Raw genomic sequence first — 27,219 nt, forward strand, 5'->3', positions numbered from 1 at the left:
GGGGGGGGGGGTTGTATAGCAAAGTTAAAGAGGAACTTGCGACTCCAAATTTCACCCTCGAACATAAAGTGCGCCCTTCTTCTTCTTCTTCTTCTTCTTCTTCTTCTATTCGTTATGGTTATTTCTTCAACTCAAAGAGAGAGGCAAGCACCAAAGAGAGAAAGGCAAGCACCATTATTCCTTCGGGTGCGCCATTATTTTTAAAGAAATTTAAAGAAATGGTTTTCAATGGGAAAAACTTGTTTCTATCTGATTCCTATACTCACTTGGACCAACTGATACATATGTTGGGGAATACGCGTCCAAGATGGACGTTGCACAAATGGCAATCCATTTGGCAAATTCATAGTTGGGTAGTATCCAGTGACAATTGGCGCGTGCCAATCAATTGTCTCAATTTCTCCCATGTTGTTGGACAAACGTTCCAAGTAGTAGCGAGCGAGCAATTGCTTGTGTCCGAAGTAGTAGAGTTCACCGCGAATTTCTTTAGCGAGGGTGTAGTTTTGGCTGGTCATCCAGCATGGGTAGTCGTTGACGAGGTGGAAGTACCAGTCGTTGAGACCAACATCCTCGGTGAAGTAGCTCAATTTGTCCTCTGTGTCGTCGTGCACTATGTACCATCCAGTGTAGTTTGAGTTGATTACTACATCAGTACCACCGTGGTACGTGACGTCAATGGTTTTCTTCAAACCTAGGAAATGTAATGGCATCATTGACATTATGAACGATTCAGTTCATTAATTGAGAGCATCAAATGATTGGTTATTTAGTATATTTGAAAACCATTCGCATATTTTAGGCACCTTGACGGGTTTCCTCGGAATTTGAGAGCGAGGGCAATCACTCAAAAAATAATACCTTGTTTTAAGACTTCAATGGTCTTAACATTAGATTTTTAAAAGCAATTTGAAGCCTGAAATTCTTAAGTTGAGAGTTTTGAATGTCTCAATTTGAGACTTTCAGATCTCAATTCAAGCCGTCTGAAGGCCTCAAGATGAGACCTTTGAAGGTTTCAATTTGGGATTTTCATAGACTCCAGTTGATAATTTTAAATGCCTCTGGTGAAGACTTTCGGAACTTAATTTGAATTTTTTCTTTAAAGAGAATTCTAAAAGTCTCAATTTAAGACTTTCAAAAGTCTCGATTTGAGACTTCCGAAAGTTTCCACTTGAGACTTTTGAAAGTCTTAATTTGAAACATTTGAAAATCAATTTGAAACGTTCAAAAGCTTGTTTGTTTTGGTGAATATTTAATTTAATGGGAAAATCATTATTCTTCAATTTTGTTCAACTTGAAATTTTGCCACGGTATTACACATTATTCATATCTTCTCTACCGAACTCATTTGTCAATATTAATTAAAAACGCTCTTTCAGAATGTTCAGAATTTTTTTTACTTTTTTTTTCAATCCAAATTCATAATGTTTGGGGGTCTCTGAGTGACGGGGCATCGAGTTGAAATTTCGAGATGAAAATCGAACAAAAAAACAATCTAGCTAACGTTCGGCAGATAATGGAGCCGGGCCTTAGAGGAAGTTCTGAAAATCTCATTTGAGATCATAAGTCTCAAAATAAAGTTTGTTTTTTGGGGTAAATATTCAATTTAACTGCGGAAAATCTCCACTTAAGACTATTAAAAGCCTCAGTTTCAGATTATAATTCTAAAAATAAAGCTTGTTTTAATCGAACAATAATTTTTGTTAAATTCTCCTAAAATTACTTACACAATTTCAGATTATAATTCTAAAACTAAAGCTTGTTTTAATCGAAAAATCATTTTTGTTAAATTCTCCTAAAATTACTTACTGGCATCTCCCAACTTGGCACGATAGGCCATCTGGAGGACCTCATTGTTGAAAAACAAATGAGGAAAAACCTCGTGTAGTACAGGCACACGGATGTTCCTGGTGTCTGGTCTGTGCAATATGGCAACAGCTAGAGTGTAGCCATAAAGATATGCGTTCACATGGAATCCGGCCCAAATCGCCATGTTGTGGAAGGTGTCAAAGTCCTTGGCGTGGTAGAATAGCTTGAAGAGAGCTTGCACCTCCTCGACATGTTCAGGGTGGTAGGGCGTGAAGACTGCATCACGCGGGAGGAGACCGTACTTCCAGCGTTGAACAAATTCGTGGACGACATGCTGTAATTGAGGTTTTTGCATAAAATTTTTTCATTAACACGTAAGGTGTTTCGTCACCGTTTTTTGGCGCATAATTTAACTGCCCCATATATAGATATTCCAAAAAATGAAATTTAAATAAATAAATATATTTATTTATAAATGAAATTTTATATTTTTTTCTCACAGCGTATTCACATTATTTTGATATGCAACCGTATGAACAATTTCAATCGACATTGTGACTTAGGCCCGGTTGCACTATCTCCGGGTAACGAAATCGTCAGATAAGAAAAAAAGTAAATTTGGATGTTTGATGGATTATTTTACCCGGAGAGTATCTCAAATTTATCCCAGGAACAAAAAATAAAATTTAATGCCAAGGTTAACTCAGTGTTAATTCAAATAGGGCTACAGAATAAATAAAAAGTTATTCTTCGTGTCAAATATTGAAAATTTATGACCCCGAAGATAAATTTTATCCTGGGGTTCATTTCGATAACAGGGCTTGCTGCAACCGGGCCTTATAGTAAAAATCCGAGCAGTTATCCTAGTTATCCTTCAAAATTATATCGATGAAATTACGAACCTGATGCTCAGAAGGATAAGCATTAACATGGTCCTCCACATTCCAAGAGCGTGCGACCTGATAGAAGTCGGGATGAACAGTAGTAGGTTGATCAATATGCCAGAATAATTGATAAAGACGTTTTTGTTTTGTAAGGTAAGTCTTGTCCGCGGTGTACGTGTCCTTTTGCACTGCGGCCACTATAGCCAGACACACAGTGGTCCAAACCACCAGATTACGCTGCATTCTCGTTTCCAGTGATCGCTGCAGTGGTATTGTAGCACTCGTTTCGAGAATCAGCGCTCATCCAGCCGAAATTTGGGCTTATATAGACATGATTAACAGTCAATATCCCTCACCTCTGACATTGAGTTATTTACACAAAGGTGACAAGTGCAAATTCATCGCTTGTTTACTCATTTCGAATTTCGAAACGCCAGATAAGATTGTATAATGCATTTCTTTAATTAATGCTGCGACTGATATTCAATAAATTGTTGATGTTTTGGGGTCCAGTCGAGATTATTTTTTATTTCTCTTATATGCAGAATGAAATTGAGAATCAGTCAATTATTTTCGTGAATGAAATTTATTATTTCACTTTCGATCGCTTGTGTACTATTCGCTATTTCTTTCTTCCTCAGAAGATATTTTTAAATGATTTTACCTATCTCGAATTTATTGGAAAGGAAAAGATGAGTTATATCACCTATTATTATTATTATCAAAGATATTAACAATGTAAGTAAATATTATTATGAATAATGACAGTTATTATTAATGATGATGATAATGGGTTCCGGTTCCTTGAACAACATATGATTTTGGACTGACGTGGAGCTCAGCCTCTGGTTGGAGGGAATTCTATTGCAGAGGGATGATTAACCCCTTAAGGGGTAACAGAGGGCCAACATTTCCTCGAAATTTTCAAACAAATTTCCTGCTCATAGTTATTAGTATTTTTTGAACCCAAAGCATATTGACCTTTATCAACGCCTCCTGGAGATTAATGTGCTTTGATTTGTAAAAATATCGATAATTTTGGGCAGGAAATTTGTTGAAAAATTTGTAAAATTCGCCGCATTCTGTAGCCCTTAAGGAAAAACGGAACCCCTGTGTCTATATGAATTTTTAGAATTGTGTTTTCTCCTACAATTATGACTTTATATCTATGAAATTACTTTATCGCCTCGATCGTTGCATTGTTGAGTCAATGAAGAAGTTTTATAAATAAAAAATAATAATTGCAAGAGAAAACACAATCCTAAAACTCCATATCAGTAGCGAAGTGGTAAAAGGAGATAAGTCAATTTTGACTATTGACCAGTTTTCAATCAATATCTCGGAATCTAAGGGAGATAGCAAAATTTTTGTTATAACCTTTTTTGTGGAGCCGATTGAGTGCTACAACAAATGTAATTACGAAAATTTCGCTATCTCCCTTAGATTTGGAAATATTCCTCACAAACTCAACTGGGAGATAAGTCAACTTATATCCGTTTACCACTTCACTACTGATATAGACACAGGGGTTCCGTTTCACCTTAAGTACGGCGTCCACGCCACATGTGGAGGCGAGAGGTTGTCCTTTTCGTGATTAATAAAAATTCATCATCTTTCGTACTATTGTAGATATCAAAATTCTAAAAAATTCCCCATGAAATAGATAAAGTGATCAACACGATGTGACTCCTTTTGCTTCCAAATGGAAGCACTGCAATCGTACAATTTTCACATTCTCTAATTTTGATTGGCAATTATGTAGAATGGCCTGAAATGTAAAAATACGAAGTTTGGCGCCCATGTATGTAAGCATGACCATATCGCCACCTTCCCGATGGTCATTTTTTAGAAAATTGAGTAATTAAGTGGCTAAAGTAATTCCAAAAAATCCCAAAATTGCGTCAGGTTACAGGTCTTAATGAAGACTAACGCTGTGCAAAATTTCAACCCGATCGATCGAATAGTTTTTGAGAAAGAGCCATTCGTTTTTAGACATTACGGAGTTGTACTCGATGTCGGACTAAACTTCCAATGGCGTAAACGAAAATTCGATACTGTGAATTACTGATTTGGTATTAGGTCCCGAGAACTTGTATGAATCTTTATACACGGAGAGAAATATTCAATAAAAATTACGTATCTTTTCCGTAATTCCGGAGCGAAATGTCGTTGTAGGAAATTTAGCGTTCCGTAATTTTTATCTGAATCTCTTGTGAAAAATTACGATACCGTCACTTAAATTTTCTGAGTCCATTCCGTAATCGGTGAGTGAAGTGAGAGTTCCGTAATTTTTACTGAACATTTCTCTCCGTGTAACATTGGTCTTACAAATTCCAGAAAAATCTGTATAAAGGAATATCGTCATTGAACAATTTTTTGATAAAAGCCCAAGATTATCACTAAATTTCCGTTCATAATGTTTTAATCATCAGTGTAAAACTTGTCGCTTATTGAACAGCGAATTCGAGTTGACGGGAGTTAAGGGGAAACGGAACCCCTGTGTCTGTATCAGTAGCGAAGTGGTAAAACGGTACAAGTCAATTTTGACTATTGACCAGTTGTCAATGAATATCTCGGGAACTAAGGAAGATAGCAAAATATTTTGAAAACCTTTTTTGTAGAGCCGATTAAAAGCTACAACAAATGTAGATACGAAAATTTCGCCATCTCTCTTAGATTCAGAAATATTCCTCAAAAACTAAACTGGGAGATAAGTCGAATTAAACCCATTTTACCACTTCGCTAGTGATATGACCTTTTAAATTTGTGTTTTCTTCTACAATTATTAATTTTTATCCATGAATCTTCTTCGTCAACTCGATCATTGCATTATTGAGTCAATGAAGTAGTTTCATAAATAAAAAATATTTTATTTATGAAATAAATTTCGTATAGATACCGGGAATCCATTTCCCCTTGAGAAAAGTTTGTATCGCTTGATTTGCTGGGCGGTTTTCGAGGTGAAGTTGGAAAAGTCGAGGATCACTCATCAATCGCTCCTGGAAAATTTGAGGAAGAAAGAAAAACAATCATGATAATAAAGGTCTGAATATAAAAGGCAAAAGTGTCATTGATCGAGATGATGTTTATTCAGAAGGTCATTGAGGAGTACATTGCAGTGATGAATGGGAAATACACAACTTGAATTAGCCCAATGATTACGCTCTATTGGGATGCATCTGAGATGCATCCGATATATATGTAACGTACAATAGTCTAGTGGAAATTTTCTATTTCTGGTGTCAGCCTCTCAGAATTATGTCAATGCATTATGGTAATGTAGACGCGAGGATATCGATGGAGTACCGCAGTTGGCTGATGTATACTGATGGAGCGTAGCTATGTATATTGAGAAAAGTGTTGATTTCAGGGATCGGCAAAATCACTACTAAATCCAAGTATCTTTTGCAATTTGGTGCACACTGAGAAAAAAAATTATTTTTACCAAATATCCATTTACTTGAGAGAAGTGCTTATTTTTTCAATACCATATTTCTCCAGTCGAGTCATTTCCAGGCAATCCTCATTAGGTTTCAATTGTGATAATTATATTGCTCTACAAGATGATCATGTTACTTATGACCTTGCGGGAATTCTCGCAATAATTATCAACATTAAAAAATTAATGGAAATTCTTTCCTCTAGAAAATAGGGAATTTAGGGAAAATGAATAATCATTGGAGTTCATCCAAGGTCATGTGCAACATAGTCATCGTCTAGAGCAACACGATTGTCATAATTAAAACCTAATCAGGCTGGCCTGGGAAGGCCTCGATTGGAGAAATACGATTTAAAAAAAAAATGCTTCTCTCAAGTAAATGAATATTTGGAAATAATTATTTTTTTTTCTCAGTGGAGACCACGCTGTAGATTCAACCATTTTCAATCATATAATTTCACAACTAAATTGCGTGGGAAAAATTTGAAAAAATCATGAATATTCAGCGTCCTTCAAATTACGTTTCGCACTGAATTACTATTTTTTTAGACATTCGTTGTTTATAAATGAATAATTGAAATTACTTAAACTTTCAGAAGCCTTATTTTTTAGTTCCGAATGGAAACCATGTAATTTGCGTATGGTTCAGTGGGGATTCCCGCACGACTCGTCATGATGATACCCATTCAACTAAATCGAAAAACAACCATGCCACCCCATATAATGGAGTTTATTTTCGGTTTTTTCATCTTTTCACTGAAATTCCCTGCACACTGAGAGAAAAACAAACACGTTGTCAAACAAGTATTGTTTGGGCCAACAAAATGGCTAGTTGAAAATTGCCAAAAAAGAATTTGTTTGGTTCGAATTTGAGAGTCTCAAACATGAATAATTGTTCTGCTTTCGACAGCAACGAAATATTTGGCACAAGTAAGACTTGTTTGAGAACTTTGTCATTTTTTTTCAGTGTACGAATGATAACTTTAAAAATAATCGAGATAGAAACTTCAAACTTGGTAGGATTCACAAAATTTATTGAAGAAATTCCCGAAGAAATGTATTCAACACTGAAGAATCCAAAAAAGCATGGGGATGGCAAAATTTTCGACAAAACTGAAATCTCGCTTCAAAAAAAAATTGCTAACTCGAATGAAGTACTTGGATATTCTTTAACCAAATTATTCCCGAACAAATATTTTCAACTTTTCCGCACACATCATGACCAATACAAATCCGCAAACTCCATAAAAAAAATAACGACACCATTAATACGAGACAAACGTAAGTTGTGTAAATTCCCTATGTAGATGCGCTTAAGCACAAGTTCTCAAGCGTAAGTCCTATGAGCTCCCTACGTAGATACGCTTAACCCTAGTTTGGTCACCGTAGGACGGAAACGCCGCAGAAGGTCGATTTTTTTTTCTTACCATTGACTGGCTGAGCGGAAAAATCCTAAAAAATTGGAATGCGTCAATTCAAGTGTCTAGAAAATTATAATATTTTTTAAAATTATTTATATCCACAATTCCTGAAGAAAAAAAATTATTTCTAACAGACGGGCAATTTTTTCCCATGTTAAATGAAATTGCCCGTTGTGCGACGTTGCCGAAGCCTCGCTAAACGCGCCCGGGCAGTATAGAGTGAATTCGGCAACGCTCGGGCCTAAATAACACGGCGGCGATTCCCTGCGAAGCTTTACAAACACACCAATATCGCTATAAGCTTGTAAATATTGCTACTTATTGTATCTATTGTTTCACAACATAAGCTATTGACAAGAACAACTCCTCTTCATTCCCAATCCAATGGAATGGTGGAACAATTAAATACCCAGGGAACAATTTTTACGGATGCCATCTAAAAGTCTCCAGCAAGACCGGTAAATATCCGGAAATTTACTGCACTGAGAAAAAAAATTGCTTTTGCCAAGTATATTTACTAACTACAAGAAAATTTACTTGGCATTAACATGTCTTATGCAAATATTTATATACATTTACTTGTGGCAAGTAAATATACTTGGGAAATGCAATTTTTTTTCTCAGTGTGGGTAGGACCATCACGAATTATCTCGCTAAACTCATCAATTTTAATCAAAAAGATTGGAACAAATGGATCCCACTTTCCCTATTCGCTTTTCGTTCTTCGACATATCAAACCACGTAGTATATCCAGCTATGTTGATGATGGGTCGCGAGCACAATACTCAAATTTAAAACTTAGCTACATGGGATATACAGAATGCAATAAAGAATCGTTGTAATTAAACTTGAAGAATAATTTTTATTTCACCGAAAATTTCATTATACAATGGCTCATGATAGATTCAACATGATCAACATTGGAATCAATTACACAGTGTCGCTTAGAACATGGTCTTCTCTATGTCCATTGGGTACACGTCGTGCTTTCCGTAGTACTTGCCGAACTTTTCGTACTTTGGGTACTGCTGGCCATACGTCTCGTATTTCTCGGTGAAATGTTGGGATCCGTAGAGCTCCTTCTGGTACTGGTAGCCCTCCACGTTCTCCTTCATGTAGTGGACATATACATCCTTAAAGTACATGTTCTTGAGGTCATAATACCATGGATACATGGGTCTGTCCAGTGGGAAGCCGAAGGGCTTGCCGTCGTAGAGCATCTTGCCGAACAGTGGGATGTCGAAGGTGGTGAGGTTGGCCTCGTCGATCGGGTAGATGAAGACAAAGAGTTTGAATGGATATCCACCAACGCGACCGCGTGGAAGATACAGATTGTCTGGGAAGCCGTACAGTTTGTCGGTGTAGGTGAATGGCTCGTTTCCTTCGACAGCCTTGAGCAGTTTCTTGTAGAATTTGTCACCACCGGGGAAGTCCTTAGCTGTGAGACTGCTGGCTGTGCTCTTGCGCTCAATTGTGTTCAATCCAGTCTTCACTGTAAGCAGACAATGAACATTGTTTACATACAATGTCTACATTTAGGCGATTTAGACATATCTTCAGGATTTAATGTTTTAATGATTTAGACATATTTTCATTCTAGACTTCTGGCGAAATGTCAGAAAAGTATGGAATAGTCTCAAGTATTGTCGGAACTACTAAATCATCAAGAAACTGCTGCAGATGTGTAGTTTTTAGGTAAGATGCAGGTTGCACCTGCGGGCCAGAATCCCAGGACAGTGATCATGTCTTATAGCAATTTTCTCTTCTAGATGCCCAAAGATCAGAATTAACGACCAACTAAGATCATCGAAATATTTCTCTCCCTATTGGACTTTCCCATTTACGGTGGCAACTGTAGACAAATTCTTTACCAAATGTAATCTCCGCATATAACCGACAAATATATAGTAAAGCAATGTAAAAACCAAATATATGAAACCTCACCGATAGTGTGAATAACCCGGATGTGGGCTCTATACTTCAAACACAAAAAACTTCTAAATTAATCGCGGAATTCCTAAAGATTTCTAGAACATCCAGTCTTCGGTGCCCTGACATGGACATATTCAATGCTTCGTTTGACGTGCTAGTAAAAAATGCTTACGAAACCCTCATTATTCATTACTGATTTCCTTTACTCTGTAAATAGTTCAGATTTAAGATCTTCGGTTTGCAACGGCATTATTACCTTTGTGTATTTACATCATCATGTGAAATTTGCTCCTCACATTACTTTCTACTTTGAATGAACTAAATCACATTTAAGTTTACTCATCTACTATTTAAGTCATGTACACTGATAGAACGGTTTAGTCGAACCAATCGAGACTTTTTAACTAGTACCACGATTCGTTAACTATTAACGAATCGCGGTAACAGGTAGGAAGCCTTGTTTGGTGCAACTGAATCGTTCCACCTTTTCTATCAGTGTACTGGCCTCGGCTGTTTGATTGCATCGGAAAATTGAGAAGCGATCATTTCAAATAATACAAACTAAGATTGAATGAATATACTTACACTCAACAATGAATTTGTCAACTTCAACGAAGTTGTACCAGTTGTAGTAGAAGTAGGTCTGTTTCTTGAAGTATCTGTCATCGTAGGATGGTCCCATGAAGATGCGCACCATACCCTTGGTGGTCCTCTCACTCTTGACGTCAATCTGGTACGTGAACGGCTTGTAGTTGAGACGGTATTTCCTAGCCTTCACGTTGAAGTTCATGCCGTCCTTGTAGTTGTTAACAGTCACGGCGTTGTTGATCAGGTAGTCATACTCCTCGATGAATGTGTACAGCTGGTCAAGCTTGACGTCTTCAATGAAGACTCCGGAGAACTCCAAGTCGTTCTTGGTGTACGCTGGCAGGTTGCTTTTGTATCTGTAGAAGTAGCCGATGATCGTCTTGTACAGGCGGTAGAAGGCTGGGTCACGAAGACTTGTGCTGAACAGTTGGAGGGCACTTGGTATGACGCAGTTCTTGTGCTTGCAGTCGTAGTTGAAGCCAAAGATGTCTCTGTAGAGGACGTCGATGGAGCCGTAGAAGCGGGTGTTGCAGGAGTCACCGTTGCCCTCGATCAGGTTTCCTAGGTAGTTCAATCCCTCGTGGGAGTAGAGGCTGTACTGCTTGCCCTCCTTGTCTATGATGTAACCAGAGTCAATGGCGGCCAGAATTCGGTACTCAATATTTTTGATCTCCTTGACGTATTTGTATTTGTAGGCTGGCACTTCGCTGTAACTATCGCGGCTTGGCTGGGCAACGCCGTTTGCGTAGACGAGGGTTGAGAAGTATCCTGGGGCGAATTTCTTGTACATATTGAAGTCCTCGATCTCGCCGAATCCATTGCTCAGACGTTCCAGATAGTAGCGGGCCATCAGCTGCTGGTGGACGTAGTAGTAGAGCTCTCCACGTATCTGCTTTGGTACTTCGAGGTCCTTCAAGCTGATCCAGAAGGGGAAGATGCTGCGGATGTAGTAGTAGTAGTTGTTCAGGCCAACATCGTCGTAGAAGTAGTCAAGCTCGTACTCTTTATCGGCGAAGTACTTCATGAAGGAGGTGGTGTAGTTGGTGTTGATCAAGAATGTCTCGACGTTGCCTACACCCATTTCTTTTTTGTATCCTGCGGAGGTGAAGGCATAGGAAGGTGCTGAGCATTTTTGCGGTTGTTCGAACGAACGCGTATGAAAAGATTTTATTGAAAAACCTAGAGAATTCGCTAGACAATTCTATTGGATTTCTATTGAACTTTCGGTTAGTGTGTGGCCGATTCTAGAGAATATTTTATAGAGAAAGTCAATTGAATTACATTTTTCTATACAATTTATTCTATTAAGATTTTTTATATAGAGTTTTCTCGATGCAAATTTGCCTCGAGAAAAGTTTTTTTGTTTGATTTTCTTGATGAAAAAAACGAAGGATAGGATGAAAAAAAAATAGAAAGTTTAAACCGAGGCAACTCGATAGAAAATATCTGAATAGAATAAGTTGTATAGAAGAATCGAATTCTATTGACTTTTTTTACAGAATACTTTAAATTGAACATTTCAATAGAATGGCCGAAAAACTTTTGCGTGAAGACTTTAGTGACGTTTTTTGGGGCAATTTAACAATCCAACGATTGTTAAATTTTCTTCTTACCAGTCATTTTGATACGCTGAGCATCCTGAATGATTTCATTATTGAAGAAGAGCTGTGGGTACACTTCGTACATGGGTGGAAGGGCAATGTGTTTGCAGTCTGGTCTGTACATAACAGCGGTGGTAAGAGCCATAATGAACATTCCTTCGTTCATGTAGAGACGAGCCCAGGATGCAGTCTTGTAGAATGTGGCAAAGTCCTTGGCGTAGTAGAACAGTTTGAAGAGAACGCGGAGTTCTTCGCGATGTTCCTTGTAGTAGACCGAGAATAGGGCACCTCTGGGAAGCATGCCCAGTTTGAATCTGTACAGAAACTCGCGGGGAACCATCTGAAAGAATCGAGAAAATAATTTAGTCCAGAGAACATAGAATTTGGTCGATCTCAGGGCGTCAATGAATAATTAATGATTAATTTTGCAATCAATGATTAATTAATTCAATCGTATTAACGAAAATTTTTACCTTGTCCTTGTACAAGTCAATGTTTTGCTCGATGTCATAGCTGCGTCCAACTTCGTAGAACTCGCTGCCAATGAGCTTGGGCTGGTCGATGTAGAAGAAAAGTTCGTAGATCTTTTTCTGCTTGTGGAGGAAGTCCATGTCAGCAGTGTGGGTCTCAATGCCCGCTGCCTGAGCAAGGCAGAAGCCCGTCAGGGCCAATACCAACAACTCTCTCAACATACTGAATTGTTTATCAACTACTCGGCTAATGTTCCTTCGACCACTGAACGAAGGAAGATGCTGTTTTCCGGCGCTCAGCCAAGCTTTTATACCCAGAATTTGGGGATTAATCTCGCTTGATCCTGGGGTTACCAGCGTCTCCGCAACTCTGAATCAAGGGCTATCGTTAATGCAATTTCTTTATTTTTTTTATAGGGGTACGTCACTGGAAGTTTTTGAACAAATACCTGATATGTTTTTATCGTGACATTGCTTGGGCGAGAAGTACGCTCGGGTGTGAATTTGAATGATAAGAGCATCCAAAGGGTATCAATCAAGTCGAAAAACAAGTAATTCGAATTATCACGTTCGAAAAAATTCAACCCGTGGGTCAGTAGAATTATAACAATTGATTAGGTGGGTGGTTGCATTGGTATGGAGATATGATGTGCGAAAGTGTCGAATCATTCTGCAGAATTTTGCGAAAAATAAGACACGAAAAAAATTAATGGAAAAATCTAAAGAATTTGGTAGAAAATTCTATTGGATTTCTATTGATCTTTCTATCAGTTTTTGGTCGATTCTATGGAAATGTTCAATAGAGAATATTTTATAGAAAAAGTCAATAGAATTCGATTTTTCTATATAACTTATTCTTTTCAGATATTTTCTATAGAATCTCCTCGACTCATATTTTCTAAGCTTTTTGTTTGATTTTCGTGATGAGAAGAAACGAAAAATAGAATAAAATAAAGTTTAATTAGAATAAATAAAATTAATTAGATTAAATAAATTTAAGTAGAAAATAGATTTTTTTTGTTTGATTTTCTTGATGAGAAGAAAGGAAAAATAGAATGAAGAAAACTTGGAAAATTAGAGCTGAGGAAATTCTTTAGAAAATATTTCAATAGAATAAATTGTATAGAAAATTTTTTCGACTTTTGTTATAGAATATTTTCCATTGAACGTTTCAATAGAATCGGCCAAAAACTAGTAGAAAGTTCAATAGAAATGCAATATAACTGACTAGCGAATGCGGTAGGTTGTTCTATTAAATTTTTTCAACCGTGAGATTATATCATTGGGCTCGTCATGGTGCAAGAATGGGATTTTTACTGGGAAAATATTCGATTTATTGGCGAATTTTATCATAATGGGTGATGTATGACATCGCGTATGAAAAATTTTATAGAAAATATTCCATAGTCGATAAAATTTGATTTTTCTATGCAACTTATTTTATTGAAATATTTTCAATAGAATTTTATCGTCTCAAATTAACATTTTTTTCTGTTTGATTTTCTTGATGAAAAGAGAAGAAAATGGAATGAAAAAAAATTGGAAAATTTGAACCGAGGAAATTCTATAGAAAATATCGGCATAGAATAAATTGTATAGAAAAATCGAATTCTATTAACTTTCTATAGAATAGTTTCTATTGAAAATTTTAATAGAATCATCCGAAAACTAATAGAAAGTTTAATAGAATTGTCCAGCGAATTCACTAGGTTTTTCTAGGAAATTTTTTCGTGCGTCATTATTTTTCAGACTGTTGGGGTGAAGCGATAAGTCCCATCCTTCATCCAGTCTCATTCTTCATCCTCGATGATTATTTAATCCTTTAGTTTTTTTAATAGTCGTGAGATGTTATTTTCTTCGTATACACTAAAGAATGAGGAATGGAAGAAAAAAGAACAAACAAAAAAGGTCATGTTAATCAGGTTTTTAATTTCTCATAAATTTTCGTTGAACAGTATGCATTGCGTGTTCTCATATTTTTTTACAATGATAAAAAAAATGTTTATCGAAGACGTATGAATACATCAATGTTGACCAGGTATGATTTTTTCAACAAAAGAGAATGAAAGATAAAACATTCACAAAAAAATCACAAAAATGAGTTCACATCTTGACCCTGAGTGGAAAAATTTCTCTTTGAACATTTACAAAATATTGTTCCATTCAACTGCATATCGAAGCATCATCATCAGATTTTCCATTCTCAAGGTCTTCTTGTTCTTCCTCTTGCTCGGATGTTTCTGCCCAGTTATCGTCGGATTCACTCTCGCCTTCCATTTCACCAACGTCAGTATCTTCATCTGATGAATCTGCAAATGGTAAATTTCATTGAATAATTATGCATATTATGGTGAAGCAATTATAACTAGCGTTAAATTAGATGTTACTTTTTTCATTTCATTGTTTATAATCATTCTGATTACAAAAAGCAATACTACCGATGAGAATCATATCCCAATTTATCATCTGTTAAATTTTCATATTACAATAAATGATTTTCTCATGTTCTAATTCCTATATTCACTGAATACGATTTTAATCATAATTACAATTCAATTCCTTCTAGAACACACTTTAGAGTCTGAATTTCTGGGATTCAATGTTCGTCGATACTCCGGTAAAAGTGCGGACCTAAACTGTTATCAATTTTTAGTTAGTTCACACGGTAATTCAATTAATCTGTTGTTCATCTCATCGATATAATTCCGTGCTTAGAATATTGTCATCTCGTGTTTTCAGCACCAAATTAAAAATTAAAACTTCATTTGAAATATTGAGTCACAGCGTCTTTTTATTCATATCTGCAATTTTGTATTTGGATATTAATATTATTTGTTCAAAGTGAAAAAATCGATCATCATTTTCACTACATTGCATTCAAATTTTCCTATCCTTAACGTCAAAAATGTGAGATAAACGCAATATTAAAAAAGTAGAATTATTCTATTTTCCTCTGACCTAAATAATTTGGACAATTATGATTCATTTACTCATGTTTCATAGAATGGTATTCAATCCTCTTTTACCATGCATTCTTCATTCATTCCAGATATTTTCCATGATTTTTTAAAAAGACATATAACTGTCAATGAATTTTTTCCATACTAACCCGAATCTTGATAAACAAGAAGTCCCTCTTCAAAAATATTTTTACTCTCCTGATCGTTCAAATGCGAGATCTGTCCAGTGACAAGAGCAACTCGCCCCCTCAGCCTCGATAATTCAGAGAAAATGGCAAGTTTAGCATCAATGAGACCCAGTATTGGACTGAGAACGTCTCCAATGTCCGGATGTGACAGTAGATGCGCTGCATGAGTGATCACCAAGTTTTTGAGCCAAACAACGGCTATTTTGCTGGGATAAGTCTTCCCCTGGAGCATACTGGTCAGCTCCTTGAGGAGAGGCGATATTGCCTGAACTGGTATTTTGCTTATCGTGTTTTTAATTATCGTCTCGTCTCGGTTATACAGTACATTCATCAAGATGTTCTTGTCCTTGCTATTGAGCCCTTGGAGCAGCAACTGCGCCATGTTGGCTCCTTTCGATTGAGTTTTTCCCGACGTATTCATCTCCGAATTTAAACTTAGATTTTCTAATCTGTCTTTTAGGGGCAACTGCGAACCAGCCCTCGTCCTCTTTGCTGGAGCACTCGCTGCACCTGGCACCAAGTATTCAACGTTCTCATTAGTTTCTGCGATCTTCACTTTTGTAAGCGCTTCCTCCTTCTTCTCCTTCATTTTTCTACCGTCAGACCTCACGAGACCCATGATTTTGCTCGAGAAGTCGGGCAGCAATTGCTCGAAGGTCAAATTTATTAGGGATCCATAAACTAGCAGCATTTTTCCATTAGTTGTTAATTGGGCTGACTGAATGGGCACCTGTTGGACAGATTCTTTCTGATTCGAGTCAGCGGCGATTACCACTGTCACTGTTGGCTTCAGGGGCTTTGTGCATTGACCGTTCGGTTGGTATGTGAACAAGTTCGCTTGGCCTGATCTGTTCACTGCGAGAACTGTCATTTGAGAGTTTTCGGATGATTGCACTGACAGCGCTATTGGGTCGTCTTGCATTGTGAGAGATGCTATCGATGTTCTCTCCTTTTTCTTCTGGAAGTTTCAATTATTTTATCAATATTGATAATTCAGTGGCGAAACGGTGAAGCAGTTCAAGTCGGTTTTAATTATTCGTCAGTTTTCAAAAAAAATCTCAGAATTTAAGGCAAATAGCAAAACTTTTGTTAAGAGTTTTTTGTAGAGTGAATTAAGTGCTACGAAAAAAAGATTCTTATGAGTATTTTTTTATCCTTCTTAGATTTGGAAGTATTCTTCAAAGACTGAGCTAAAAGTTAAGTTAAGACTTAAACCGTTTTACCGCTTCGAAATAAAAGAAATGTAGAAATGGAGAAAAAACTGATTAATTAAACAAAATCGAAATTGACTCATAAAAATTCAAAATTGAAAAAACTAGTTCGTGCTTATTATTGTACACATTTTCTTGTAAATTTAGGAGAAAAAAAACCCTTTGTAGTTCAAAAATTGGAGTCGAGAAATCTTATTCCTATAGCTCGCGACATTCAAAACTCATAATGATTTATCTTTTTTTTCAATTGATAAACAATCAATATGAATATTATATTATATTAATTAATATAAAATAAAATTATTATATCAATATACATAAACTGACTAAAGTTAATTTATTTATATTAAGATTGAAGTGCCCCATGAGAAATTTGGAATTTATACTTTGATCCCAGTGAAAATAGGGTAATAATGATAAAATATTGTTCATAATTACCTCATTTAAAGACCACACTCCAAGATAAGAGTCCCCCTGAGCTCCACTGATCAAATAACTCATATGCTCATCAGTTTTAATCGTCTTTAAGAACGAAACCTGATTGGCATGTCCTGTGAAAGTCCCAACCACTTGTTTGCTCTCCAAATCCCACAATTTTATAATTTTATCCGCCGAGATGATCGTCCGTTCATCGGAAGGCAGTGCTAGAGCTGTGATCTTGCTTCTTCCTGATTTCCATTTGCATTTAATTCCATTTTCCTGGACATTCCACTCCACAATCTGGTGATCATCTCCGGCTGTGAACAGCCCATGGGATGGGGACCACGTGAGGGCTGTGATGCAAGCTGAGTGTCCATTGTCGAGGACTTTGTTGACTGATGCTGATGATACGTCGTATAAGGTCAGACTTCCATTGACTGACCCCATTGCAATTATCTCCTTCTGCTCTGTATCTTCTGATATCGATTTCCTCTTTCGTTTTCGCCATGGTGATTGCTGAAAAGATTTTACTCAATCAAAAAATTAAATGATACGATTTAAGGCCCGGGTGTACTATCTTTCGAACGTTATCTCGATCTTTTTGCATCTTTCGTCATCTGAAGTTGTCAATTGAGTCCTGCATCATGCAGACGTTTTGAAAAATCATGAATGAATAATCAAAAAAAAGTAGAAGAAATTCTTAATTTTTTCAAAGAGCATTTTTAATTTATATTCAGAATAAGTTGAATAACAAGAAATTGAAAAATGTATCTGATTTACAGTGACAAATGGCGGCCTGTCACCCAATATCATGCAGGGGGAAGACTGATTTCGTAAACCTTTTCCCACACTGTACCGAGATATTTATTACGGAAAAGGCTCTTTGAAAAAAATTGTAATATTTTGGAGAATTTTTTAATCACACTTTTATCACATAAAAATGGCAGATGACTACATACCACTGTTTTGAAAATTGAGATACCTAGCTGTCACTTCCCATGAGGAGTTAGTATTTTGTTATCCACCATGGAAAATGACAGCTAATAGATAATTTGCCACAGCGAATCAGATATTTGTAATTTCCACTTTTTCCAACTCATTCTAAATCTCAATTAAAAACGCTCTTTGAAAAAGTTCAGAATTTTTTTAGTTTTTTTTTATCATTCTATCATAATTTTTGGGAATTTCTACATGATGTATCACTCAATTGACATTTTTTCATACGAAAGATAAAAAAAATCCAGATAACATTCGAAAGATAGTACACCCGGGCTTTACTAGAAATACCTAGCGACCTCGCAAGACTATTCTATGGGATTTCTATTGAACTTTGTATTGAAATGTTCAATAGAAAATATTCTATAGAAAAAGTCAATAGACTTCAATACAACTTATTTTATTGAAATTTCAGATAAGAGTCTTGGCAATTTCTAACACGTAACCTGTCCATTGAAAGTTCAGAGAATTTTGTCATTGAAAATTCATAATTTCACGGAAAAATCCGTGGGAACTGTAAATTTCAGTTTAATTACTTCGGGAAGTTTAAGAGAAATCTCTCCTTAAATTCCAGATTCCTCTGAATTTTCACAGAATTCCTTCAAAAACTCCTGGAATTTCAAGAATTGAAGGAATTAAAGGAATTCCCTGACAATTCAAGGAAATTTGGCAGTGAATATTGATGTCAATTGTGGAATTTTCGTTTTCCTGCCGCCAAAAAATGGAAACTTTACTTCAATTTCCAACGAAACTTAAAATTCCATTGACTTTTTCCACTTAAATCGAATTCTAGATTTTTTTCAGGAAAATTCAGCTAAGTTTTTTTAACAGCGTAGTAGTCTAACTATATAAAATCAATGATTATAGAAAGTGTAATATTTAGATCAAATTAATCGAACATTACTCATAGTGTAAATAAATCTTGTAGATTAGCGCACTCTAAACAAAGCAAATGAGGCAAAAAAATGTTGAAAAAATATTGAAACTACTCAAACTAATGAAAATACACAATCAAATATAATGAATAATTAACCGAAAACTAATGCACCAAAGTTTTTACTAAAGTCGCTAAAAAAACTCGTTGTTAATGCGACGTTAAATAAACAATAAAAAAAAACTATGTGCGTTTGCAGCAGCAGAAATCTAACCTCAATTATTTCCAAAACTGAGATTATCTTCTCCTGCAGCTTTAATCTGTCAATGTAAAATGAATTCGAAGAATGATAAAACTGAGGCAATTTTCAAAAGATGCATGCACCGCTGTCAATGCAGAATAAATTGAATTTCAAAGTATATGAAATATGTATGTGGAGCACGTGAGCACATGGCATACCGCAACACTCGTCGATTGTTGTCCGACTGTTATCCATCCTATTACACTGCATGGCGACGACAAATGTAAATTAGGTACGAATTCTTGCTTCAATCTGCTCGTTGCTGTCTCCCATATCTTCAATTTTCCATCATTACCACAAAATGCCCAATATTGCTGGTTCGATGAGAAAGCGGAGCACCCCGCACTCGCCATCTTTACACTGTTGTCTATTTAGTGTGTCTACATCGACACCATCAGTATATAATTCCCGCTGTGTGAGACTACTGGCGAATTGGAATGCAATAACTTCACTGTTCGGGAGATATTAATTCCGTAAGTAAATTCACACGATTGTATCAATTATGGATTAAATGTTACTCTTCAAGTTTGGAGCGAGAGGCGAATGATTTAGTCGTTCGGTGATTCGAATAAACAATGGGATAGCCTGCAGGCTCGTTCTCATTGTCAGGAATGGCTCGGCTCACCCGCCAACTACCTCACCACGTGTGGATTGTTACCTTCTGTCAGTAAATTCCCATTCTAGGTACAAAATTGAAATTTCCTGCGAGAATTGACAAATAAAATGTCTCCGTAGGCATGTCAACTGTAACAATGCAACGGGAGCAGCTGTCATTCTAAAATAATAAAAAATATTTAACAATTTCTTGAAGTTCAGTATTTTCCAGTTTGTGAATTTTTTTTTCAATTGTTATTGTTTCCTCCTGTGGGTGCTGTCGTGTGGTTACTCGTATTTGAGGTTGGCTGGAGTATATCTGAAATACTTTGAATGATTGAGGAACGTGAGGAGGCAAGTCAGGGCTGATAAAAGTTGATGGATGATTTCTGTCGATTCACATAATTTATAAGATGGTGAGTTGAAATTATGTTCTTCTCGACAATTTTTGTTCCATTGTTATCAATATCAACGTGATTACATTGGTGTTCCGGATTTTGTTCAGGCACACTTGGTGAAGGATGTACAACTACCAAGTATAATTCCAAAGTTACTTCTGGAGAAGCATACTAATTATTTAGTCTCGTATGGAACAAATAAGGATGATTATGTAAGTATTTTATTTTGATTATTGTGATGGGGAAAATTCTGGAAAGATCTGGAAATTAATAACGAAATGCAAATTGTTTCAATTAAGGATATCCAAGTACTTTGGCTATTTTTTCTCCAGTGAAATGCTTTTTTACTTTTGTAGTCGAACATCAGAGCTTTCATTTGAACCCCATTTGGCCTCAAGTTTCCGGACACTTTACAATGATTTTATTATTTAAACTTTGCAGGTCTGAATTTGAATCTCGATATTTAACAGTTAGAAAACATTTTAAAAATCTGAAAAAAGCATTAGAAAGTTTACTTTTGGAGGAAGAGTGATGAAATAATTAAAAAATTGCATTTTTTGAAAATTACGAGCATTTTCTATAAATAATTTATAAACAATCAATTTTCCACCATAAAAATCATTTGTCAGGAATCGTAACAAATTTATTATTTTCAGCATTTTACCAGAAATCCATTTCATGCCTAAAAAATAAGGTTTCCGAAAGATTAAACAATTTCAATTATTTATTTATAAACAACGAATGTTTAAAAAAATAATAATTCTGTGTAAAATGTAATTTGAATGACGCTGAATATTCATGATTTTTTTCAAATTTTTCTCACGCAATTTAATTGACACATTTGATGATTGAAAATGGTTGAATCTATAGTGCGGTCTGCACCAAACTGTAATAGATACTTGGATATCCTTAAAGTAGGACTTCCATCTCAATGTTTTAGCAGATATGATAAATAAAATAAAATAATGAGTTGGTTAAAATCACTGCAATTCTACAAGACATCATTTAATGCACCCAGATGAATGGTTCATTTAAATCAAATAAAATTGTTTATTTGAACTTTTTTACTGATTTGAGGAATGTCGTTGGTAGAAATGAATAAACTTGTTTGTTAAAAAAAAGGATTTAATTGTATCAAATAACAATTTATATATTTTTTTATTATTTAAAAATTACATCAAATGAACAATTTATTCATTTCAATTGAAGGGTTTTTTAATTTTAATGGAATCACATTTTCATGTATTTTGTGAAAGATATTCAAAATTATGTTTCAACCATATTTGCATGCTCCTCTAATAATCGTTGTCTGTTTCTCTTTCAATTTTTTTTTCAAATCAATTTCAACCTTAGAACTATAATCAATTATTAGTATTGAATAAACTTTGATTAAGCTCGAAAGAAAAATGTATTCAATTATGTGGTGAACTGGTAAACTAGGATAAGTACATTTTTTTCGAAAATGCGTTTTTTTTGTTAAATCGCTTTCCATTAATTTGTGATAGCGATTTAGCCAAAATCTTTTCTAAAAAAATGCATTTATCTTACTTTATCAATTCACGACAAAATTAAAATAAAGAAATTTTCCTAATAGAAGAAAATTTACCCATTATATTTATTTATTTTATTCCAACAAGTCATTTTTCTGGGTGTGCATAAGAATTAATTAACAGAGAAAATTAAAATCCTAACTTGAGAAGAGATCCTAAAAAATCATTCTTGAATCATATAAATTCCTTTGTATCACCTGATAATGTTATATCCCTTAATTCATCTTCATTTTTTTTCCGTTCGATTTTACGAGAATTACATGATAATTCGCACTCTCACATTCGTTTCAGATGTATTGTATGACGGAATATTTAAGAATGTCTGGAATGTACTGGGGCTTGACAGCACTGGATCTCATGGGCCAATTGGACCACACCAACAAAGACGAAATCCTCGAATTCATAAGAAACTGCCAAAGCGACTGCGGTGGCATAAGTGCCAGCTTAAACCACGATCCCCATTTACTTTATACCCTGAGTGCCGTCCAGATTCTCTGCATGTACGATGCACTTGATGTTATTGACACTGATAAAGTAGTCAAGTATGTGAAAGAACGACAGCAGCCTGATGGAAGTTTCACTGGAGATGTCTGGGGAGAAGTGGACACTAGGTTTTCGTTCTGTGCAGTTGCTACATTGTCACTGCTGGTAAATCATAATTCTGTATTCATTAGATATCCATGAAAAATTAATCTCGCAAATTCGCCTTTTGCTCCTGAATGGAAGTATTGTGTTTGTTAAATTTCTTTCCGAAATTTCTAATTTTTTGTGTGAGAATAGCTAATTTTGGCCTCAGGAGTTCAAATCTGCTATTTTTAGATAACATCCGAATATATGCATGTATGTGTGTGTATGTGATCGATAGTTTTTCGGCGACAACTGAAAAAATAATAATTTCAACAAATCCAGTTGTGTTTGAAAATATTCTTCCCAATGCCATCTTGATCGAGTTAAATCATGAGATTGATTGCATCATCTGTTGTTGAAAAAATTTATTCTGAAATCAATATTCTGGGGAAGGCCCAAAATTCTAACGTTAGGACAATGTTGGCTGTTAACGTTAAGGTAATGTTGGCTGGCAACGTTGGAATAATGTTGAATTCAATGAACCAGTCAATTTAATTTAAAAGACATCATCATCAAAATTCAATTAGGAAGCAAATTGCTAATTTATTAGCAAAAATTTGTTGACTATGCTGTAATGAAACCAATTTCCCACTTGTTTCAGAGACGATTGGATGCTATTGATGTCGATAAAGCAGTAGAGTTTGTAAAAAGTTGTATGAACTTTGATGGAGGGTTTGGATCCAAACCTGGATCTGAAAGTCATGCTGGATTGATTTATTGCTGTCTCGGGCTTCTGTCAATTACAGGTGATGAAGATCATGATTTATTAACTACTGAATTGAGTCTAAATTTAACAGAATTTAATTGAGAAGAAATGAACACATTTATTAAATTAATATATTATTAAAATATACTATAAATGAACTCTGTGATGAATTGGTAAACTATAAGGGCATTTTTTTGAAAATGATTTCTTCTGTTAAATCGCTTCCCAATTTGTGGAAGCGATTGGGTAAAAATATTCATTTTCGCCAAAAATCCACTTATCCTAGTGTACCAATTGACGACAGAATTCGAAAATAATGTTATGGTTTCTTCATTTTCAGGGCACCTACACCTAGTAGATGCAGACAGACTCGGTTGGTGGCTCTGTGAAAGACAGTTACCATCTGGAGGTCTGAACGGAAGACCCGAGAAACTGCCCGATGTTTGTTACTCTTGGTGGGTACTATCTTCACTCACAATCCTCGGAAAATTGCACTGGATTGATAAGAAACGATTGGTAAGAGTAGCAAAAAAAAAAGTATCATGTTCCCCAAAATAATTGGAAGAATGACAGGATTCCATAGCTATTTAAATTCAATACACCATGAATTCAACAATACATCTACTCAAAACATAACAAATGATTTCACTTGCTTCTTTACTAAAAATTCTTTCACGTGTAAATTTCCCCAAAATTCTGATAATCAAAAAAGAAAAATTTCTTCAAAAAACACAATCGCGTGCCAATTCCTAAATCAATTACAGTTTAACATTGCGACCAACGCCCTTTAAATAATCGAGAATATTAATGTCAATAGGGATTAATAAATCAAGAAATCTTTTTGCAGGCAGTGGAATTTGTTTTGATATTTATTCCGATTTAAATACAGGCAGGGCGATAACTCATGTGTTTTCAAATTTACGTAGAATCCGAAATATGTGTCACTGTCCGATATATATGTGTGTGTGTGTGTGTGTGTGTGTCGAATAAACTATGTGTTGTATAAACTATCTGTTGAATACACTATCTGTTGAATTGATGTGTTGTGTTGAATTTGCATAGTGATAACTATCTCCAAAGGTCAGTATTGAATGATACATCTTGCGTATATGTTCACAGCTGGAATTTGTCCTGTCTTGCCAAGACACAGAGACAGGAGGGTTCTCTGACCGACCTGGTGACATGGTGGATCCGTTCCATACGTTGTTCGGCTTGACTGCGATTTCCCTTTTGGATACGGAGCATGGACTAAAGTCAATCAATCCTACATTCTGTATGCCTGAATATATAATAGAGAAAATTGGGTTGAAACCTTCCAGACTCGAAAGATGATGGCAATCATTGTAAAATACTGTTATTACACACTCTGAAAAATGGTTCATTTGAATGAAATAAAAATCTCTATTCGAATTTTTTTACTTGTTTCAATAGAGGGGATTTCATTATATGAAATAAACAATTTATTAATTTCAAATAAAGACATTTTCTTGATATAGGAGAAATCTTTATTTATTGATAATGACAAATTTATTTGAATAAAATGAAGATTTATCAATAATAAATCATTTTAAACAATGATTTAATAAACAAAACCTCAAATAAAGAAATTTTTTTTATTTGAATAGAAACTTTATTTCGTACTACTCAAATAAACCTCATTTGAGATTTAGCCTCTGGTAGGCACTCACATTCATTGACCTCCATTGAAGGACGTACATACGTCACTTTGACTCTGAATTTTCGTCAGATACCTTTGGTCTTATTTATCCCATCGAGTTTTTCTTCATTTCTGATGTTAATATTTTTGTTCCGAAATATTCGTTAAAATAAAAAAAATGCTCATTAGATTCCACAGAATAAAATTAGATTTTTTAGATTATCTATATTAGGTTACTATTAAACATGAAATCATATACGTAGAGAATTATTATTTTTTGTTAGTGAAAAATCATCTAATAAAAACAAATGTGATTACAATTTTTTTTTATGAAAAGACGGAAATATCTTGAAAACTTTATATGAACGGGTATACATGTTTTGATTGATTTGGACAGAACGCATCGAACCGAATATTTTGAAAAAAAAATCGATATCGGTCCACTGCTTTTCAAGGTATTTGTGGAAAATGATTTAAAAACGAATCGCTTTTTGAAATTTCTGAAATTATGCACAGAGGTAGTCCTCATTAAAATCTGTAATCTGACAAAATTACCAATTTTTTAAAATTACTTTAGCCACATAATTACTCAATTTTTGAAACATTGATCGCCGGAAGGTGGCGATGGCATGCTCGCATACAGACATGATAACTTCGTATATTTACATTTCAAAAAATTGGAGGATTACAAAGCAAAAAATTGATTTCTCCATGATCTATTTGGAATGAAAAAAAAAGTACCTACTTATTTTATGTTATGGAATTTAACGATCATTCGGGGAAAAGTTTTTTTCGCTCCAGCGGGCGCAAATGTATCTATCTAAGTATCAAAGTATTATCTGACGAATGTGATAGTAAGTCACATTCGTCAAAACGTAGTATTTTTTACATACAATATGCGAGATTAGAATCGTGGTTTATCAGGCCTAGTGTCATAAAAGTGTTTTCCGTGAGAGGTATGTCCACCGAAAGCGAGTGCTACCCTCCCAAGGGTCCAGGGACACTTTTTCTACGAATGTTAAACCCTATTTTTCATCACAATGTGTTGAAGGTGGGATTTTGCTCACGCGGAAAATGAGCAAAAATTTCAAAAATGCAAAAATTTCACTTGACGCGCAAATTGAATCGAATGGAGATTTTCAAATGTCTTAAATTGAGAAGTTTGGAAGTCGCAAGTTGAGACTTTCAGAACTCAACTTGAATAAAAATTGCAAGTTGAATTCGCCACGTCTTAACTTGAGGCATTCGAAAGGCATTTGAGTCTATGAAAGCCTTAAATTAATACCGCCCCAATACCTTTGAAAGTCTCAACTTGAAGCTGCGAAAATCTCAAATTGACACCTTTAAAAGTCTCAACTTCAGAAGGCTTAAATTGAGATCAGCACGTCTCAAATTGAACCTTTAGGACTTCGAAATGGAAACATGGTAATCCTTCAATTTTGACATTTTCTAATTTTGATTGGAAATGATGTAGAACGGTCTGAAACGTAAAAATACGAAGTTTGGCGACCATGTCTGTATGTGAGCATATCCCCCGCCCCAGCACCTTTTAGGTTTACACGGAGAGAAATGTTCAGTAAAAATTACGGAACTCACAATTCGCTCACCGATTACGGAATTGACTCAGAAAATTGAAGTGACGGTATCGTAATTTTTCACAGGAGATTCAAATAAAAATTACGGAACGCTCTGGAAAAATTCCGTGCCAGTTCCGTAAAATTTCCTACAGCCACATTTCGCTTCGGAATTACAGAAAAGATACGTAATTTTTATTGAATATTTCTCTCCATGTAATGAGGACTAGCGCTGTGCGAAATTTCAGCCCGATCGATCTAATAGTTTTTGAGAAAAAGCGATTCGTTTTTAAATCGTTTTCCGCAAATATCTTCAAAACTGTAGTGGCCCGATTTCGACTGTTTTCAAAATATTCGGTTCGATGTCTTCTATTTAAATGAATCTAAACATTTATACCCGTTCATACAACGTTTTCGAGATAATCCCATTTTTCCGTTTTTTAATATTGATGGCGATCCCTGGACAACACTGAGAGAAAAACAAACACGTTGTCAAACAAGTCTTGTTTGGGTCCATAAAATCACTATTTGAAAATTGCTAAAAAAGGATTTGTTTGGTTCGAATTTGAAAGTCTCAACATGAATAATTGTTCTGCTTTTGACAGCAACGAAATATTTCGCTCAAGAGGCGGATAATTCACACCAGACGGTGCCTTTTCAGGATGAAAATACCTCCAGAGGACAATTTATCAACAAATAATTTATCCCTAAGTTACAAGATCGCCATCATATTATTATTGTTTCGAATAACGAAGGAGTAGTGCTAGAAATGACATTTCTTGCGTGTCCAGAGAATGCAATTTTTTTCCACTGCTAAATCTACTTTTGCGACAAAAATTTTTCATTCCAGCGCACTCTCCGCATGTTTGGCACAAAAAAATCCTTTTTTAATCATTTTCAAAAAACTATTTTCTCGGCACAAGTAAGACTTGTTTGAAAACTTTGTCGTTTTCCTCTCACTGTAGAGCGATCATTACGTCAGGTAAACCATTAAATTCCAGTCTTCCCAAATCCCCCCGAAA

The 27,219-nt window shown here is 35.3% G+C and overlaps 4 protein-coding genes across 5 annotated transcripts in view; 1 reads left to right on the forward strand and 3 right to left on the reverse strand.

Annotated features, from left to right (window-relative positions):
• The window catches only part of LOC107037801 (arylphorin subunit alpha), a 6,283-nt gene extending 3,350 nt beyond the window's left edge, over positions 1 to 2,933 (reverse strand). The window contains exons 1-3 of the mRNA XM_015256555.1: positions 2,709 to 2,933; positions 1,807 to 2,140; positions 267 to 691 (exon numbers count right to left, since the gene is read on the reverse strand). Coding sequence (XP_015112041.1) covers positions 267 to 691; positions 1,807 to 2,140; positions 2,709 to 2,933 — 984 coding nt within the window. The remainder of the gene's footprint in view (positions 1 to 266; positions 692 to 1,806; positions 2,141 to 2,708) is intronic.
• A 5,459-nt stretch (positions 2,934 to 8,392) lies between these two features.
• On the reverse strand, positions 8,393 to 12,363 carry LOC107037812 (arylphorin subunit alpha). Its single transcript, XM_015256566.1, has 4 exons — positions 12,145 to 12,363; positions 11,684 to 12,011; positions 10,068 to 11,165; positions 8,393 to 9,042 (listed from the first exon to the last, which is right to left on the reverse strand). Exons 1-4 carry the CDS (start codon positions 12,361 to 12,363, stop codon positions 8,495 to 8,497), a joined length of 2,193 nt encoding a protein of 730 aa, XP_015112052.1. The 3' UTR covers positions 8,393 to 8,494.
• Positions 12,364 to 14,050: 1,687 nt separating this feature from the next.
• LOC107037816 (WD repeat-containing protein 43) lies at positions 14,051 to 19,684 on the reverse strand. Of its 2 annotated transcripts, none has more exons than XM_015256577.1 (4): positions 19,250 to 19,684; positions 16,939 to 17,436; positions 15,251 to 16,244; positions 14,051 to 14,450 (listed from the first exon to the last, which is right to left on the reverse strand). In XM_015256577.1, exons 1-4 carry the CDS (start codon positions 19,442 to 19,444, stop codon positions 14,305 to 14,307), a joined length of 1,833 nt encoding a protein of 610 aa, XP_015112063.1. In that variant the 5' UTR covers positions 19,445 to 19,684; the 3' UTR covers positions 14,051 to 14,304. The 2 variants fall into 2 exon arrangements, with proteins under 2 accessions (XP_015112063.1, XP_015112062.1); XM_015256576.1 differs by having other exon boundaries at positions 15,251 to 16,247.
• Positions 19,685 to 19,776: 92 nt separating this feature from the next.
• On the forward strand, positions 19,777 to 24,376 carry LOC107037817 (geranylgeranyl transferase type-2 subunit beta). Its single transcript, XM_015256578.1, has 6 exons — positions 19,777 to 20,101; positions 20,191 to 20,295; positions 21,925 to 22,281; positions 22,862 to 23,006; positions 23,307 to 23,482; positions 24,086 to 24,376. The coding sequence occupies exons 1-6, from the start codon at positions 20,099 to 20,101 to the stop codon at positions 24,296 to 24,298; spliced, it is 999 nt and encodes a 332-aa protein (XP_015112064.1). The 5' UTR covers positions 19,777 to 20,098; the 3' UTR covers positions 24,299 to 24,376.
• The last annotated feature ends 2,843 nt before the right edge of the window (positions 24,377 to 27,219 follow it).

Source organism: Diachasma alloeum, unplaced genomic scaffold (assembly GCF_001412515.2).
Source record: "Diachasma alloeum isolate Michigan unplaced genomic scaffold, Dall2.0 Dall_scaffold_00271, whole genome shotgun sequence".
In the NCBI taxonomy this organism is placed as follows: domain Eukaryota; kingdom Metazoa; phylum Arthropoda; class Insecta; order Hymenoptera; family Braconidae; genus Diachasma; species Diachasma alloeum.

Bases quoted from the DNA above. Each gene is read 5' to 3' on its own strand.
- LOC107037816 (XM_015256576.1), bottom strand. From the start codon at position 19,444: ATGGCGAGTGCGGGGTGCTCCGCTTTCTCATCGAACCAGCAATATTGG. The intron at 17,437-19,249 runs GTATGCCATGTG...AAATCTTTTCAG, and splicing joins AACAATCGACGAGTGTTGCG to CAATCACCATGGCGAAAACG. The intron at 16,248-16,938 runs GTAATTATGAAC...TGAAACTTCCAG, and splicing joins GAGTGTGGTCTTTAAATGAG to AAGAAAAAGGAGAGAACATC.
- LOC107037817 (XM_015256578.1), top strand. The intron at 20,296-21,924 runs GTAAGTATTTTA...CATTCGTTTCAG, and splicing joins GAACAAATAAGGATGATTAT to ATGTATTGTATGACGGAATA. The intron at 22,282-22,861 runs GTAAATCATAAT...CACTTGTTTCAG, and splicing joins TTGCTACATTGTCACTGCTG to AGACGATTGGATGCTATTGA.
- LOC107037812 (XM_015256566.1), bottom strand. From the start codon at position 12,363: ATGTTGAGAGAGTTGTTGGTATTGGCCCTGACGGGCTTCTGCCTTGCT. The intron at 11,166-11,683 runs GTAAGAAGAAAA...TCACCTCCGCAG, and splicing joins TCAGCGTATCAAAATGACTG to GATACAAAAAAGAAATGGGT. The intron at 9,043-10,067 runs GTAAGTATATTC...GTCTGCTTACAG, and splicing joins TGACAAATTCATTGTTGAGT to TGAAGACTGGATTGAACACA.